Source organism: Meles meles, chromosome 4, assembly GCF_922984935.1.
Source record: "Meles meles chromosome 4, mMelMel3.1 paternal haplotype, whole genome shotgun sequence".
NCBI lineage: Eukaryota > Metazoa > Chordata > Mammalia > Carnivora > Mustelidae > Meles > Meles meles.
In genome coordinates, this window is record NC_060069.1 from 43005612 (window position 1) to 43025003 (window position 19392).

Sequence of the window (19392 nt, forward strand, 5' to 3'; positions counted from 1 at the left end):
AACAGACACATGAAAAAGTGCTCAACATCACTCGGCATCAGGGAAATACAAATCAAAACCACAATGAGATATCACCTCACACCAGTCAGAATGGCTAGTATGAACAAGTCAGGAAATGACAGATGTTGGAGAGGATGTGGAGAAAGGACAAAACCAGAGAGGGAGACAAACCATAAGAGACTTAAAAAAAAAAAAAATTAACATATAATGTATTATTTGTCCCAGGGGTACAGGTCTGTGAATCATCAGTCTTACACAACACACAGCACTCACCACAGCACATACCTTCCCCAGTGTCCATAACCCAGCCACCCTGTCCCTCCCCTCCACCCGGCAGCAACCCTTAGTTTGTTTTGTGAGATTAGGAGTCTCAACCTTAAGAGATAATAATATTTGAAAACCAAACAGTGTAATCTATCATATTAACAGAGTTTTTTTTAAAAAAAACACATGATTATATCAACCAAAGCAAAAAAAGCATTTGACAAAAGTCAACATCCATTGTAATAAAAACTCTCAGAAAAATAGGTAAAGAGGGGAACTTCAACTTGAAAAGAAGCATCTACAAAACACCTACAACTAATATTATACTTAACAGTGAAAAACTTAATGCCCCCCTCCCCCAACTGAATCCATGGATTAAAAAGCTCAACAGACTGGGTGGCTCAGTGGGTTAAGCCTCTGCCTTCGGCTCAGGTCATGATCTCAGGGTCCTGGGATGGAGCCCCACATCGGGCTCTCTGCTCAGCAGGGAGCCTGCTTCCCCCTCTCTCTCTGCCTGCCTCTCTGCCTACTTTCGATCTCTTTCTCTCTGTCAAATAAATAAAATCTTAAAAAAAAAAAGCTCAATAGAGCTAAGTTGTCAATTCTCCTAAAATTGGTATATAAGTTTAACACAATTCATAGAAAAATCCCAGCAAGATTTTTTGTAGACACGGTTATTCTGAAATTTTATGAAAGGCAAAGGAACTAGAACAGCTAACATAATTTAAAAGAGTAAAGTGAATCAGTTTAGAGGTTTTAAGACATAGTATCGCTACAGTAATCAAGGACTGTGTAGTATTAATGAAGTGACAGACACATAGACCAATGGAACAGGAAGCGAGAGCACAGAAATAGACCCATATAAATACACCCAGCTGATTCTCTGACAAATGCAAGAAAGCAATTTAATAAAAGAAAGACAGTCTTTTCAACAAATGGTGCTGGAGCAACTGAACATCCACATACAAAACAAAGAACCTTGATCTAAGTCTCCCACTTTATACAAAAATTAATTCAAAATGGATCTCAGACTGCAATATACAACATAAAGCAATTAAATTTTTGAAAAAGGAATACAAGAATCTTTGAGATTTAGGGCTTTGCCATTGACTTGATATTGAAAGTATGTCTCAGAAAAGGACATACTGATGATCTGGACTTCACCAAAGTTAAAAACTTTTACTCTACAAAAGACCCTATTAAGAGAATAAAAAGAAAAATTATGGATTAGGAGAAAATGTGTGTAAACCACATATCTGACAAAGGACTAGTACTTAGACTATACTAAAAACTTTCAAAACTTAACAGTTAAAAAGAAAGAAAAAAAGCAAACATTTCAATTAGAAAATTGGCCTAAGACATGAAGAGGTATCTCATCAAAGAGGCTATACAGACATCAAATAAGCACATGAAAAGATATTCAACATCATTAGGCATTAGGGAAATGCAAAGTAAAACCACAATGAGATATCACTACTATCTTTCAGAATAACTAAAATAAAGAACAGTGACAACATTAAATGCTGACAAGGATGTGGAAAAACTGTCATCACTTATACATTGCTGGTAGAATATAAAATGGTATAGCCATTCTGGAAAAGAATACTGGAACTCTGGAAAAGAGTTCAGCAGTTCATTAGAGAACTAAACTTCCAACTACCACATGACTCAGCAATTGCACTCCTTGGCATTTATCTTGGAGAAATGAAGATTTCTTTCCACACAAAAACCTGCACACAAATGTTTATAGCAGCTTTATTCATAATAGTCCAAAACTGGAAACAACCTAGGTATCCTCCCACATGTGAATGTTTAGGGCACCTGGGTGGCTCAGTCCATTAAGCAGCTGCCTTCAGCTCAGGTCATGATCTCAGGGTCCTGGGATGAGCCTGCAATGGGCTCCCTACTTAGTGGGTAGTCTGTATCTCCCTCTATCCTTATCCCCTGCTTGTGATCTCTTTCACTCTTTCAAATAAATCTTTAAAACAACAACAACAAAACATGTGAATGTTTAAACAAATTGTGTTACATGCATATCATGGAATATTATTCAGCTATTAACTTGAGGAAACTACTGATATATACAACCCAGAAAATTATGTGGAGTGAAAAAAGTCAGTCCCAACAGGTTATATATAGAATGAATCAATTTATATAACATTCTTTAAATGGCAAAATTATAGAAATGAAGAACAGATTAGTGGTTTCCAGGGGTGTAAGAGGGGCTGGAGTGGGAGGAAAGTAGGTATAAATCTATAAAATGGCAACATGAAGGATTCCTGTGGTACTGAAATGTTCTGTGTCTGATTGTATCAACGTCAACATCCTGACTGTGTTACTATACTACAGTTATTACAAGATGTTACCAATTAAGAAAACTGGATAAAGTATGTATGGAATCTCTGCATATTTCTTTAAAACTACATGTAAACCTATAATTATCTCAAAATAAAAAGTTAAAAAATATACATTTACAAGGGTACCTGCTGGCTCAGTCCATGAAGTGTGAGGCTGAGGCTCTTTTTTTTTTTAAAGATTTTATTTATTTAGGGGCACCTGGGTGGCTCAGTGGGTTAAGCCGCTGCCTTCGGCTCAGGTCATGATCTCAGGGTCCTGGGATCGAGTCCCGCATCGGGCTCTCTGCTCAGCGGCGAGTTTGCTTCCCTCTCTCTCTGCCTGCCTCTCTCTGTCTACTTGTGGTCTCTCTCTGTCAAATAAATAAATAAATAAATAAATCTTTAAAAAAATTATTTATTTATTTATTTGTCAGAGAGAGAGAGAGAGAAAACACACATGCAGAGGGAGAAGCAGGCTACCTGCTGAGCAAGGAACCCAATGCAAGACTCGATCCCAGAATCCTGGAATCATGAGCTGAGCCAAACACAGCCACTTAACCAACTGAGACACTCAAGAGTCCCAAAATGTAAGGCTCTTGATCTCAAGGTTATGAGTTCAAGCTTCACAGTGGGCATAGAGCTTACTTTAAAAAAAAAAAAAAGGCATAAACATATGAATGTGTGGGTATACACATCCCCCAAACTTGATGAGTGGACTTTTAAAAAGTTTGCTAGGTGATTCTGATTTTCATCCAGATTTGATAGCCATTATTCAAAAGTATTTTCATGTTTTTGGATACTGAATTAACAGCTGCATCTATGTTTATGAGTGCATTCTCTGAAGAAAATAGTAAGAATGATAGAATATGCAAAAATTTTACAGTTTATAATTTATTCATTATAAACTAAATAGAAATGCCTATGGCTCTCATTCCCACATTGTGGATTCTTTTCGTATATGATTTAAAACAATAATGTATCAGGACGCCTGGGTGGCTCAGTTGGTTAGGCAGCTGCCTTCAGCTCAGGTCATGATCCCAGCATCCTTGGATCGAGTCCCACATCAGGCTCCTTGCTCGGCGGGGAGCCTGCTTCTTCCTCTGCCTCTGCCTGCCACTCTGTCTGCCTGTGCTCACTCCCTCTGATAAATAAATAAATAAATAAATAAATAATCTTTTTGAAAAATAATAAAATAAAACAATAATGTATCTACTTATTACCACGAAGCACCACAGACGGTTTTCTGTACATTTTGAAATTGAACTGTTTAGGTAACATTTTCAAAATAGTGACATTTTAGGTTTAGGATAAAGAACAAAATCAGAAATCAACCATGTTATCAAAGATATAATGAGGAAATGTGTTCTTACTTTTGTTTCTGCTGGTCAATCCAGAATTTGCAGCTCTTCCTGACGAAGTCACAGCCCATTCCTCGGCCCCAGTCTAACTTCTCAGCCATACTGTAATTAGCCTTATACCAGCTGTGGAAATAATTCAAATAAAGAAGTTATAAATGTCATTTTAAAAACAATTCCAGCATACTAATTACAAATCTCAACAATGAGCAAACCAGGACCTCAAGACAGAGGAGCATTTACAAGCAAAGCACTTACATGGGAACTGTTGCACAAAATCATGTAATAAGCACTGGGAAACTTTGTCTTATGGTGAGGGTACTTTCATATTTGAAAAAAAAAGAAAATCAAAACCAAAATACGTTGTCACTGTAATTTTCAAAAATGACAGAAGTCACAGAGTAGAAAGTGGTTAAGGTGTGAGACAAAGGGACTAAGGGCCAAAGAAACAAAAAGAGAATGAGAAAAAAAGAAAAGGGAGTAAACTAAGGAAGAAATAGTGGACTTACTAGTTGGATAAACATTACCTAATCTCATTCAGTTGGCCCTAGTTTCTTGCTTTGTGGCCTTGAATTCGTGATATTCCATCAATACAAGTTCTCCTTGTGACTAAAAATTACACTATTATAATAAGACATATGAATACTTTTGTCTAAAATTAAAAATTTTTTTAAATGTTCTAATTTCAGAAAAAAAACCCCACATTTATTTGGTGTCCTGGCAAATTTATTTATTTATTTTTATTATTTTTTTAAAAAATTGTATTTATTTACTTGACAGAGATCACAAGTAGGAAGAGAGGTAGGCAAAGAGAGAGGAGGAAGCAGGCTCCCCGCCCAGCAGAGAGCCCAATATAGGGCTGGATCCCAGGACCCTGAGATCATGACCTGGGCCAAAGGCAGAGGCTTAACCCACTGAGCCACCCAGGTGTCCCAGTTTCCTGGCAATTTAATCAAAGCCTAGGAAGTACTTTTATTAGTTTTTTTTCCCCAAGATTTTATTTGAGAGAGAGAGAGAGCATGAGAAAGAGCACAAGTAGGAAGAGTGGAAGGGGGAAAGGGAGAAGCAGGCTTCACGCTTAGCAGAGAGCCCAATGCAGAACTCAATACCAGGACCCTGGGATCATGACCTGAGCTGAAGGCAGACACTTAACCAACTGAGTCACCCAGGTGCCCCTTTCTTCTTTATTCTTAATAATAATAAGATTAGTTTACAAAAACTATAAAATTATAAAAAATAGATTCTTACCATATATACACACACGCACACACACACACATACTATGTATATATACATATATATATATGTTTGAGAGACAGTCAAAGTGTGCACATTCATGCTAGAGGTTGGAGCAGAGGGTGAGGGAGAGGAGGGGGGAAGAATCTCAAGCAGTCTTGGTATGAGCCTGATGTGGGGCTCAATCTCATGCCCTGGAGATCATGACCTGAATTGAAACCAAGAGTTGATGCTTAAATGACTGAGCCACCCATGTGCCCCAGTTTCTAAACTTTTCATATTATATCTGTCCCTTTAGCATTACCAAAACAGTACATTAAAAACAAAGGCTCAAAGGCCAAGGGAATGACAAGAATTTTTCTCTCCATTCCAGCTACCTTCCCACAAAATCAAAATAAAAAAAGGAGCATCTTCAAAACATTCTCCTTTTTTAATTTTAATTTAAAAATTTTTAAAGATTTTATTTATTTATTTGAGAGAGAGAGAGCAGGTGGGGGGAGCGGAGGGAGAAGCTAAGAGGGAGAGAGAGAGGGAGAAACTGAGAGAGACACTGAAGACAAGAATCTCAGCATTCCAATAACCAAAATGCCAGCAGCCTTTGCAGCTATAACATGACTTATGTTAATCAGTTAATGTAGATCAAGTTGTCCAGATAGTAACAGATGCCCTCAGTATTGCACACTAGCAGTCATTTTAGTAGTGCCTAGGTTAGCCACTCCTTCTCCCTATGGATAAAATGTAAATAAGATTTCCTTGGGAATACCTAATATAGGTTGAGTACAGAGCATAGTATCAGCACTATGTTACTCAATCACCAGCTAAGTACTCCACCTACATTTCTTGAAACCCTCCCGATACCTTCTTTGTAGCTCTTCCTATGCTATGAGTCAACAGTTATTAAGCATTTCTTCTATGGTAGGCACTTTGTTTAATGATAAGGCTCTACCAGTGAGTAAACAGACACAGCTCCTCCCTTCATGAAGATTACAATCTAGTGGGGAATTCCCGACAGATGTTTTAAAAAAAATTACAACTGGGATGAGTGCTACAGAGATTAAGTATAAGCTGGTAATAGCAGCACATTAATAGGAAAATCTACATTAGTCTGGGGAATCAGGAGAGATCTGAGGAAGCAATTTTAAGCTAAACCCAAAGAATGAGCTCGAGTTAGCCGAGGGAGCAGGGGAAGCACTGGAAACAGAGTTTCTTAGGGGCATTAGAGGGTTGTGAAATCAATTTATTGTATCATTTACATTTATTGTATCATTGTAACATTTATTTCGCATTCTTCTAAAAATCAATAAAATAGGAAAAAAAGAACTGCATTGTTGGTAGTAGGGTAAATATATTTCCATGAACTTTGGTTCAGTTTTGTATACAATAGCTAATACCTGAGTTGGCACCTACATGGGCCAAACACTTTACTAAGGACTTTACATGTATTAACTCACAAAACGCTGAGGTAGGTATCACATTTTACAGATGAGAGAACTGAGGGAAAGAAACAGCAAGTAAGTAGGGTTCTGGTTTCAATGTCAGTGTTTTTTATAAAAAATTGGGATACAATTCATATCTTATAAAATTCACCCTTATAATGTATATAATTCAATGTTTTTAGTATATTCACAGGGTAGTACAACCATTACCATTACAGGCATATTTCATTTTCTTGCATTTCACTTTATAACACTTTTAGATACTGTCTTTTTATTGTTACAAATTGAAGGTTTGTGGCAATCTTGTGTCAAGCAAGTCTACTGGCACCATTTTTCTGACAGCATTGGCTAACTTCCTGTCTTCGTATCACACATTGGTAATTTTCACAATACTTTGAACTTTTTCATGATTATTATATTTGTAATGGTAATCTGTGACCCATGATCTCTCGTGTTACTATTGTAATGGTCTTGGGGCACCAGGAACCACACCTATATACAACAATAAATGTGTGTATTCTGACTCCTGCACTGACTATTCCCAGTCTCTCTCCCTTTCCTCAGGCCTCTCTATTCCCTGAGACACAACAATATTGAAATTATGCCAATTAATACCCTATGGTGGGCTGCCTGGGTGGCTCAGTTGTTAAGCATCCAACTTTTGATTTTTGGCTCAGGTCATGACCTCAGTGTTTGGGATCAATCCTCGTGTCAGACTCTAGATTCAGCGCAGTACTCCTCCTCCCATTCATGCTTTTCTCTCTCTCAAATAAGCAAATAAATCCTTAAAAAAGAAAATAACCTAAAGTGGCCTTCAAGTGCTCAAATGAAAGGAAGAATCATGGGGCGCCTGGGTGGCTCAGTGGGTTAAAGCCTCTGCCTTTCGCTCAGGTCATGATCCCAGGGTGCTGGGATCGAGGCCTGCATCATGCTCTGTGCTCAGCAGGGAGCCTAATCCTCTGCTGCACCAACCCCGCTCCAAGCCCCCACCCCTGCTCTGACTACTTGTGATCTCCGTCTGTCAAATAAATAAACTCTTTAAACAAAAAAAGAAAGAAAGAAAGGTAGAATCACATGTTTCTCACTAAATCAAAAGCTAGATATGATTTAGTTTAATGAGGAAGGCATGTCAAAAGCTGCGAGAGGCCAAAAGCTAGGCCTCTTGCACCAATTAGATAAGCTGGGAATACAAAGGAAAAGTTCTTGAAGGAAATGAAAAGTGATATTACAATGAATACATGAATACTAAAGAAAGTAAACAGCCTTATTGATGATAATGAAGAAAGTCTGAGTGGTCTGAAAGAATTCTACTGTGGGTAAAAGGCTACCAAACAGCACCCCATGCTATAGAGAAGTTATTCATTAAAGGAAGAGTCCACCAGTGTGACGAACTTCATTGTCTTCTCTTAAGAAATTGTCACAACCACCCCAACCTTTACCACCCACTGCCCTCATTAGGCAGCAGCAATCAACTAACTGAGCCACCCAGGCACCCCCTATTTTTAAATTATGGCATGTACATTGTGGGGTGCCTGGCTGGTTCAGTCAGTACAGCATCCAGCTCTTTATCTCAGGGTCATGAGCTCAAGCCCCATATTGGGTGCAGAGATCACTTTAAAAAAATAAAAAGGTATGCACGTTGTTTTTTGAGATATAATGCTATTGCACACTTAACAGACTACTGTATATTTATATGTACTGGGAAACAAACAAAAAATTCATTTGATTTGCTTTAGTTAGTTGAATGGTCTGGAACCAAACATAGTATTTCTCTAAGGCAAACCTATATCTAATTTCAGAACATTTACAACATCCCTCAAAAAACTATGTCCCCATTAGTAATCACTAATAATTGCTTGTGATCTCAGGGTCAAGAGATCAAGCCCTGTGTCAGGCTCTGCACTCATTGTAGAGTCTGTTTCAGATTCTCTCTCCCTATCCCTCTGCCCCTCCTGCTTGTGCTCTCTCTCTAAAAATCCTAAAAAAGAAAAAAGACAGAGATACTAAAGTGGCTATACCATTTTGTATTCCCACAAACAACGAATGAGAGTTCCTGTTGCTCCATGTTTCTGGCAGCATTTGGTGTTGTCCGTGTTCCAGATTTTGGCCATTCTAATAGGTGTGTAGTAGTATTTCATTGTTATTTTAATTTGCATTTCCCTGATGACCCTTTTTTCTCTGCTTTTTCTTTAATACAATTGCCATCTTCCATGATATATGATTAGGTGCCTTCTTAATGGCACCAAATAGCATCCTAGGATAGAACTCTGATTACCAGTCATGTTCACAGAGTACTGTTCTTAAGTATAATACAGCTAACTCATGGTTAGGCCATAATTAATGGATGATGGTCTTTTCAAAAAATGGATTAATGCACATATCTAAACCACATTAAATTTTAAACTTAAAAGTTCACAAACAGGGGCGCCTAGGTGGCTCAATTGTTGGGCATCTGTCTTCAGCTCACGTTATGATTCCAGGGTCCTGGGATGGAGCCCTTGTCTTGGGATAGCGCCCAGTATCAGGCTCCCTGATCAGCAGGAAGCCTGCTTCTCCTTCTCCCTCTCCCTCTCTCCTGGCTTGTGTTCCCTCTCTTGATGTCTCTCTCTCTGTCAAATAAATAAATAAATCATTAAAAAAAAAAAAAACAAGAAAAAACAAAAAAATTTAAAAAAAGAGTTCACACATAGTCTATTTCTTTCCTATAGTTGCTATCACTCCAAATTGTAGTTTTGAAATCCAGAAGTGGGAAGAATCCTGTTGTTGATGCTTCTTTTTTTCCTTCCTTCCTATCTCCTTCTCTTCCCCTTTTATTTCTTCCTTCCTTTCCCTTTTTCTTAATAAGATGAAAAGAAATGGTTTATTAAGGAAATCAAAATATAGTAAACATCAAAAACTTACAGAGTAACTATAAGTTTGTTTTTTTTTTAAAGATTTATTTACTTGACAGAGAGAAATCACAAGAGAGGCAGGCAGAGAGAGAGGAAGGGAAGCAGGCTCTCCGCTGAGCAGAGAGCCCGATGTGGGACTCGATCCCAGGACCCCGAGATCATGACCCGAGCTGAAGGCAGCGGCTTAACCCACTGAGCCACCCAGGCGCCCCTATAAGTTCTTATTTTAAGATTTTATTTATTTATTTGACAGAGAGATTACAACCAGGGGGAGGAGCAGAAGAAGGGTTGGGGGAAGCAGGTGCCCCGCTAAGCAGAGAGCCTGATGTGGGACTCAATTCCAGGACTGTGGGATCATGCCCTGGGCTGAAGGTAGACGCTTAACCAACTGAGCCATCCAGGCACCCTACAAACTCTTTTTGTAATGATGTTAAAATTACTGACAAAATGTTTTTGTCATTAAATAAAACATGGAGCATTTTTTCATATGCTTATCTATATACCTTTTTTTGGTGAAGGGTCTGTACAGATCTTTTGCTTGTTTTTAACTGGGTTGTTCATTTTCTTATTGTTGAGTTTAAAGACTTTTTTTTAAAGAGTTTATTTGTTAGAGGGACACCTGGGTGGCTCAGAGGGTTGAGCCTCTGCCTTCAGCTCATGATCCCAGGGTCCTGGGTTCGAGCCCCACATCGGGCTCTTTGCTCAGCAGGGAGCCTGCTTCCCGTCCCCCTGTCTGTCTGCTTGTGATCTCTCTCTCTCTCTCTCTGTCAAACAAATAAATAAAATCTTAAAAAAAAAAAAGAGTTTATTTGTTAGAGAGCAAGAGAGAGGGAGAACAGAAAGAGGGAGGACACAGACACAGAGAGAAGCAGGCTCCCTGCTGAGCAAGAAGCCTGATGTGGGGATTGATCCCAGGACTCTGGGATCATGACCTGAGCTGAAGGCAGATCTCAATCAACCAAGCCACTCAGGAGTACCTTGAATTTTAAGTTGTTGTTGTTTTTTTTTTTATGTATTTGGGTAATAGTCCTTTATCAGATGTGCCTTTTACAAATATATTCTCCCTGTCTCTAACATGTCTCTTCAATCTCTTGACTTCATCCCTTTTATGGCTGAATAATATTTCATCGTATGTATATAACCACATTTTGTTTATCCATTCATCAGCTGATGAACATTTAGGCTTTTCTACTTTTTGATTATAAGTAAAGTTGCTGTGAATATTCATGTCTTGGTTTTTCTGTTTACATGATTCAGTTCTTTTAGACAGATAACTGGGAGTAAAATTGCTAGATAATATGGTAAATCTGCTTAATTTTTTGAGGAACTATCAATCTGTTTTCCAAAGTGGCTGGATCATTTTACATTCCTCTTAGCAGTATATGAGTTCCAATTTTCCCACATCCTCATCAGCATTTGCTATGGTCTTTTTTATTATAGTCATCCTAGTAGGTGTGAAATAGTATCTCATTGTAATTTTGATTTGCATTTCCCTAAGGACTAATGATGCCAAGAATAACTTTGTGTGCTTACTGGCCATTTCTGTATCTTTTTTAGAGAAATATCTATTCAAATCCTTCACCTATTCTTAAATCAGGTTGCCTTTTTATCATTGAGTTATAAGAATTCTTACTATTTTCTGGGTACTAGATATTTATCAGATAGATTATTTGTAAATGTTTTCCACATTTTGTGAGTTGTCTTTTCCCTTTTTTGATAGTACTCTTTGAAAAACAAAAGTTTTTAATTTTGATGAAGTCTAATCTATCTAATATTTCTTTGATTGCTTATGCTTCTGTTATCATATTTAAGAAATCACTGCTGGGATACCTGTGTAACTCAGATAGTTAAGCACCTGCTTTTGGCTCAGGTCATGATCCCACCATCCTGGAATCAAAGCCCTGCATCAGGCTCCCAACTCAGTGGGGAGTCTGCTTCTCCCTCTCCCTCTGTTGCTCCCTCTGCTTGAGCTCTCTCTCTCTCAAATACCTAAATAAGATCTTTTAAAAAATTACTGCTTACCCCAGTATCATGAAGATTAATACCTAGGATTCTAAAGAGCTTCCTAATTTAAATTCAATTAACATATAGTGTATTATTAGTTTCAGAGGTAGAGTTCAGTGATTCATCAGTCTTATAGAATACCCAGTGCTCATTACATCATATACCCTCCTTAAGCTTCATCATGCAGTTACCCCATTCTCCCACTCTCTTCCCCTTGAGCAACCCTCAGTTTGTTTCCTATGATTAAGAATCTCTTATGGTTTGTCTCCCTCTCTGGTTTTGTCTTGTTTCCTTTTTTCCATCCTGTTTTGTTTCTTAAATTCCACGTATGAGTGAGATCATATGATAATTGTCTTTCTCGAATTGATTTATTTTCCTTAGCATAATACCCTCTAGTTCCTTCCATGTCATTAAAAATGGCAAGATTTCAATTTTTGATGGCTGCATAATACTCCACTGTATATATACACCACATGTTCTTTATTTATTCATCCAACGATGGCTATCTGGGCTCCTTCCATAGTTTGGCTATTGTGGACAATGCTGTTATAAATATTGTGCTGCAGGTAGCCCTTCGGGTCACTACATCTGTATCTTTGGGGTAAATACCCAGTAGTGCGATTGCTGGGTCGTAGAGTACCTCTATTTTCAACTTTTTGAGGAGCCTCCATACTGCTTTCCAGAGTCACTGCATCAGCTTGCATTCCCACCAATAGTGTAGAAGAGTTCCCCTTTCTTCCCATTTAAAAAAATATATTTTATTTATTTGACAGAGAGAGAACACAATTAGGCAGAGAGGCAGGGAGAGAGAGAGGAAGGGAAGCAGGCTCCCTGCTGAGCAGAGGGCCTGACATGGGGCTGGATCCCAGGACCCTAGGATCATTGCCTGAGCTGAAGGCAGAGGCTTTAACTCACTGAGCCACCCAGGCGCCCCCCTTTCTTCCCATTTCTTGGTTGGATTATTTGTTCTTTGTGATCCAGTCATTTGTCAGTAGGATACTCTTTAGCCTCCATGTATTTGAGTTCTTTCCAAATTTCCTCTTATGATTTCAATTCAAGTTTCAAAGGAATGTGGTCTGAAAATATGCAGGGAATGATCCCAGTCTTTTCGTTCTGGCTGAGCCCTGATCTGTGACCCAGTATGTGATCTATTCTGGAGAATGTTCCATGTGCACTCAAGAAGAATGTATATTCTATCACATTAGGATGGAATGCTCTGAATACATCTGTCCAGTGTCCATGTCGTCTAGTGTGTCATCCAAAGCCCTTGTTTCCTTGTTGACCTTCAGCTTAGATGATCTGTTCATTGCGGTGAGTGGGGTGTTAAAGTCCCCTACTATTATTTATTAGTATCAATGTGTTTCTTTAATTTTGTTATAAATTGGTTTATATATTTGGCTGCTCCCATGTCAGGGGCATACATATTTATAATTGTTACATCTTCTTGTTAGACAGACCCTTCAATTGTGGTAATAGTTTCCTTCCTCATCTCTTATTACAGTCTTTAGTTTAAAATCTAATTTGTCGGGGCGCCTGGGTGGCTCAGTGGGTTAAGCCGCTGCCTTTGGCTCAGGTCATGATCTCAGGGTCCTGGGATCGAGTCCCGCATCGGGCTCTCTGCTCAGCAGGGAGCCTGCTTCCCTCTCTCTCTCTCTCTGCCTGCCTCTCTGCCTAGTTGTGATTTCTCTCTTTCAAATAAATAAATAAATTCTTTAAAAAAAAAATAAAATAAAATCTAATTTGTCTGATATAAGGATTGCTACCCTAGCTTTCTTTTGTTGTCCAATAGCATGATAAATGATTTTCATCCCCCTCACTTGCAATCTGGAGGTGTGTTTGGGTCCAACAGGAGTCTCTTGCAGACAGCATATTGATGGTCTTGCTTTTTTATCCAACCTGATACCCTGTGTCTTTTGATTGGGGCATTTAGTCCATTTACATTCAGGGTTACTACTGAAAGATACTGTATTACCTATAAGTGACTGTTACTGTATATTGTCTCTGTTCCTTTCTGGTCTCTGTCACTTTTGGGCTCTCTCTTTGCTTAGAGAACCCCTTTCAATATTTCTTATAGGGCTGGTTTGGTGATTGCAAATTCTTTTAGTTTCTGTTTGTCCTGGAAGCTTTTTATCTCTCCTAGTCTGAATGACAGCCTTGCTGGATAAAGTATCCTTGGCTGCATATTTTTCTCATTTAGCACCCTGAATATACCATGCCAGTCCATCCTGGCCTGCCAGGTCTCTGTAGACAGGTCTTCTGCCAGTCTACTGCGTCCACCTTTGTAGGTTATGGACTTCTTATCTTGAGCTGCTTTCAGGATATTCCCTTTTCACTGAGATTTGCAAGTTTCAGTATTATATGTTGAGGTGTGGATCTATTTTTACGGATTTTGAGGGGGGTTCTCTGTGCCTCCTGGATTGAATGCCTCTTTCCTTCCCCAGACTGGGAAAGTTCTCTGCTATAATTTGCTCTAATATACCTTATGCTCCCACTTTCCTCTTCTTCTGGGATCCCATTTATTCTAATATTGTTTCACTTTATGGTATTACTTCTCTCTGAAATTCTCCCCCTTGTGGTCCAGCAGTTGTTTATCTCTCTTTTCCTTAGTTTCTTTATTCTCCATCATCTATATCACTAATCCTCTCTCTTGCCTCATTTATCCTAGCAGTTAGAGCCTCCATTTTTAAAAAGATTTATTTATTTATTTATTTATTTATTATCAGAGAGAGAGAACACATGAGCAGGAGGCATGGTAGGCAGAGAATGGAGCCCGATGTGGAACTCAGTCCCAGGACCTTGGGATCATGACTTGAGCTGAAGGCAGACACCTAACCAACTGAGCTACCCAGATGTCCCAGAGCCTCCATTTTTTAATTGCTTCTCATTAAAAGCCTTTTTAATTTCAACTTGGTTAGATTTTAGTTCTACCATTTCTCCAGAAGAAATTCTCTAGTGTCTTCTATGCTTTTTTCAATCCCAGCTAGTATCTTTGTTTATAATTGTTATTCAGTTTTACAATCATACTTATGTCCATATTGATTAGGTCCCTGGCCATCAGCACTGCCTCTTGTTCTTTTTTTGAGGTGAGTTTTTCTGTCTTGTCATTCTTGCAGAAAGTGGTCACTTTTCTATTTGTAGAATTGCAGCAATTCTTTTCTTAGATGTCCACTTGAGTTCACAGGTGTTCAGAATGACTTAATAGCTATCTAGCTGAACTCCTGAACCAAAACTAAGGTTTCCTACTCCTTACCATCCTGGACTCTTTGATTCTAAGAGTTTTATAGTTTTAGGTCTTATATTTAAGTCTTCGATCCATTTTGAGGTAATCTCTGTATATCATATATAGTAGGGTTTATTCTTTTGCATGTGGATAACCAGTTATCCCAGCACCATTTGTGGAAAAAAATATTCTTTCATCACTGAATGGTCTTGATACCCCTATCAATGTCTTTGCTCTTAACCATAATATATGTGTGTGTGTGTGTGTGTGTGTGTGTGTGTGTGTGTGTGTGTACATATGTGTGTGTACACTTTGGTCAACTTTCTTACTGTGTGAGATGTTATAAAAAAAAAAACTTCTAAAGAATATTTGTGAGGGCGCCTGGGTGGCTCAGTGGGTTAAGCCGCTGCCTTCGGCTCAGGTCATGATCTCAGGGTCCTGGGATCGAGTCCCACGTCGGGCTCTCTGCTCAGCAGGGAGCCTGCTTCCTCCTCTCTCTCTGCCTGCCTCTCTGCCTGCTTGTGATCTTTCTCTGTCAAATAAATAAATAAAATCTTTAAAAAAAAAAAAAAAAGAATATTTGTGAAAAGACTTTGGGCAATAGAAGGATCATTTAAAATGTAGTGAGATAGATAAGAAAAAACTACTATGGCAATCCAGACAAAAGATAATGGTGGCCTTGATAAAGGCAGTGGTGACCAAAAAAGTAGACAGACTCCACGGATATTAAAGAGCTAAAAATCATGGAAGACTCTTGATTGATTGGCTGTAAAAGGTGGGAAGAAGGAGTCGTCAAGGATGATTTCCAGGTTTCTCGATTGATAAATAATAATTTTTTTACTGAGAGAAGCAACTTAGTTAACCTATACTTATGTCTTATGGATTTAGGAAAGTTAATTTCCATGTCTATAACTTTAAAATACTGCCATATATTTAGAAACATCTGGCTATATTACCGTTGTGCTGCCCCAGAAAAAGGAAAAATGCTATAAAAATCGCCAGTGCCATGATTTTACTAGTGACTCACACACTCCAGTGTTTCTGTAACCTACTGGTATCTTAAAGAAACTAGCATTGTTTATAAAAGGGCTATAAATAGGTTGTTAAACAGAGAAACAGGACCACTTTTGCTGGCCATTACTTGCCCAAGAATAAATGGGAAAGAGTTATAATAGTACTAAAAGAAATCCAGTGTTTTCTTTTTTCTTTTCAAAAATATGGATTTCCCAACTTGGTCCACTAAAAACTATGAGAAGCAATGGTAACCTAGTAGGAATGAACATGGTGCCTACGTGGTGGTTTTTAGGTAGGCTCCATGCTCAGCATAGAGCCAAACAGGCGACTTGAACTCATGACCCTGAGATCAAGACCTGAGCTGAGATTAAGAGTCGGACACTTCATCAACTAAGCCACCCAGACACCTGCAGGTTGTGGTTTCTAAAATCTATTCTCCACTAAATGGAACCGGTGATTCTTAGAAGATTGGCTGATGCCTAGATCTAGGATAGGATGTTTGCCCATCAGCCTGGCACATCCTGTTATACCAAAAAAAGGAAGGAAGGAAGCTATTAAAAACTAGTGAGTCTTGTCAAAAGGACTCAGGAGCCCACAAAGAAAAAGACTCCCATTGGAGTAATTTTTTTTTTAATGTAATTTAAATTTTATTTATTTATTTTTAAACCGACTTCTCCAGCCAACCGTGCTCTCCCCGGTGCGGTAACTTTCCTTTGAGTCAGACATCTGCGTGAATTCCAGGAACAGCACTCTCTCTCCGGCGCACGTGGCTGCGCGGTCCCCTTTTCCTCCCTTCCGCATTCGACCCTCGGCCGGGATCAGGCCCTGCGGAGGTCCGCAAGGGCAGGGACAGCGGTGCGTCCTCAGGCATCCTCCCCGCAGGCCAGCCCCCACGCACCAACCCTGGCTGTCCAGTGTCCGGTGCCTCCGTCCGCCCCATCCAGCCGCTGCAGCCCTGAGGTCACGCCGAGGGGTGCGGAGGGGACCCTGCAGGGGCTCCCGGCCGGGGCGGGGGACGGGGGGCGGGGGACGGGGGCCGGGCACGGAGGACCGGGGAGGGCGGGGTACAGGCGGGCCCGGAGAGGCAGGTGGCACCCCCCGCCCCCCCAGGGCCACGGCCCCGACCCCGACCCCAACCCCAACCCCGGGCAGGGCGGCGGAGGCTGCGGGGCTTTCACGGGCGGGCAGTGCTTGGAGAAGGCTGACGGAGCGGCCGGCCGCCCACCTCCTCCCGTCCCCGGACCTCCCAGCGAGGGCGCTACTGGTCACCAGGCACCGCGCGGGCACCCCGGGGACCCCGAGGCCTGGAGGCCATGCTCCGGGGGTCAGGACCCCCGCGGGGGAACCACTGGAGTAATTTAAAAACAGTATTCTACTGCTTTACCAGAAAGTTCTATTGCTTTAATAATCAGGAATCTACACATCATCAGTTTCATTTACAACTTTAAAAACTTTAGTCTTCCTTTATATTAGCACGGCCTCTACTCATTAGAAAATAAATCTTACAATGCCTGGAATTTTGATCTATTCATTACTATACCTAAGGGACTTAAAGATTTATTGAATGAATGAATGGAGTTGGTATAAGTAAAGATAGCTAACTGCACAAAATTCAAATATTCTACTTCAGGGTAAAATGTATATTCTTAAGCTAATATTCATTTCATCTTAATATTAAATTTAATATTCATTTCATTTTAATAAACAATGCATGTAATATTCTCATAGCTGTCTTACCCAGTGTCTTCCATTAATGCCAGAGTGATTCGAGAGAAGACTCGGTTCTGGGTGTGAGAACCAGTCATTGCTTCATTCTGAAAATCAACAGATTTTAAATTAGAAAACTAGACTTCCTGAAATTCCCAATAACTTCCATTACTTTGATGTATATGTAAAATGTCTCAAGTGTGAGAGACTGACTTACTCACTTAAACTAGTGAAACATATAAACCTTCTTTAAAATAACAAGGAAGCTTAAAGAAAGATTTGCTTTCTGCCTTAAATATCTACACTGTATACAGTTTCCTAAAATGGCAGACAACCACCATTTAGAACTTTGATGAAAATGAAGATAAATATAAGCAAACAGAAATACTGTAAAAATATTACACAGTCTAGACAAAGTAAAATGAGTGGTTGAGACAGATGCCCATAAAATATTGGAAGGGATGGTTATTTGTCTGAATTTTTAAAAAATGTTTTTATAACCCTCAATCTTATAATCACAGAAATATACATTAACATGTGAAGCAAGTATCACAGAATCATAGTATCAAAGGAGTTCTATGAGGGACCTAAAATGTCATCATGGTCTACTATCTACTCAATGTTTTGTTTTTGGTTTTTTTTTTTTAAGATTTTATTTATTTATTTGAGAGAGAGAGATCACAAGTGGGCAGAGAGGCAGGCAGAGAGAGTGAGAGGGAAGCAGGCTCCCTGCCGAGCAGAGAGCCTGTCGGGGCTCGATCCCAGGACCCTGAGATCATGACCTGAGCCAAAGGCAGTGGCTTAAACCACTGAGCCATCCAGGCGCCCCTCTACTCAATGTTTTTATTCACATCCTAAAATTCCTACAACAGCTCTGAGTATTCTTCAAATCCTTATGCTGAATGCTGGATGGTCACCTCAAGTACTTTAATATCATTAAAAAAAGTAGTTCAAGGGGGCACTTGGGTGGCTCGTGGTTAAGTGTCTGCCTTTGGCTCCGGTCATGATCCTACGGTCCTGGATCAAGCCCCACGTCAGGTTCCCAGCTCAGCAGGGGCATGCTTCTCCCTCTCCTGGCCCCCCACTCATACTCTCTCACTTGCTCTCTCTCTCTTAAATAAATAAATAAAATCTTAAAAAAAAAAAGTAGTTCAAAGACACAAAGTTGATTTCAGAGAAAGGCAGCTATTAATGAAATTAATACTCTCAAGTCTCCACTGCAGAGTGAATAAATTTTCATGTGTGACTAACGGGAATCACTTGGAAAATCTGCTTAAAGAAAATTAAAAAACTGAAATTCCCATGGGAGAAATGAATATAATGTGTCTTCCATAAGTTTCTATCACTATTGATTTGTTGTCACCTGATAAGAATAGTCAGCACAAGCATTAATTTCACTCTTTTGTAAGCCACAGTTTGGAACTTCCCCATGTGCACTGACTCTTATGGGGATGTCCCTTACAGAGATCTGGAAGTTATGTCTATCGAACTGTCAAAAAAACAAACATGTATTAGTTCTTATTTGGGACATAGTACTTCTAAGCCAGGCTGGTTCTTACATCCCTCTGTTATGGCCTTATGCTTCTGTATCTGAGCTGGAGTGGGGTGGGGGAGAGGCATGGATGACAGCCCCTTGTCTGCTGTGTGACGCACAAGAGAAATGCCTGACTTCTGTCATGCTCCCATGCTGCACATTCTTTCCTGTATCCTTCTAAGTGACTCTTTCTTCAATGTGGCCTGTTAGGTCTTGTGAGCATGAATGCTCCTTCTTCTTCTCTTTTTTTTTTTTTAAGATTTTATTTATTTATTTGACAGAGAGATCACAAGTAGGCAGAAAGGCAGGTAGAGAGAGAGGAGGAAGGGAGGCGGGCTCCCTGCTGAGCAGAGAGCCCGACAATGGGCTCGATCCCAGAACCCTGGGATCATGAC

General features: G+C 39.7%; 1 protein-coding gene across 3 annotated transcripts in view; it reads right to left on the reverse strand.

Moving 5' to 3' along the window:
* LMLN (leishmanolysin like peptidase) overlaps positions 1 to 19392 on the reverse strand; it is an 84076-nt gene that overhangs the window by 31261 nt on the left and 33423 nt on the right. For all 3 annotated transcript variants that reach the window (XM_046002430.1, XM_046002429.1, XM_046002432.1), the window contains 2 exons: positions 17494 to 17570; positions 3971 to 4081 (listed from right to left, as the gene is read on the reverse strand). In XM_046002430.1, the coding sequence (XP_045858386.1) occupies positions 3971 to 4081; positions 17494 to 17570 (188 nt within the window). The remainder of the gene's footprint in view (positions 1 to 3970; positions 4082 to 17493; positions 17571 to 19392) is intronic.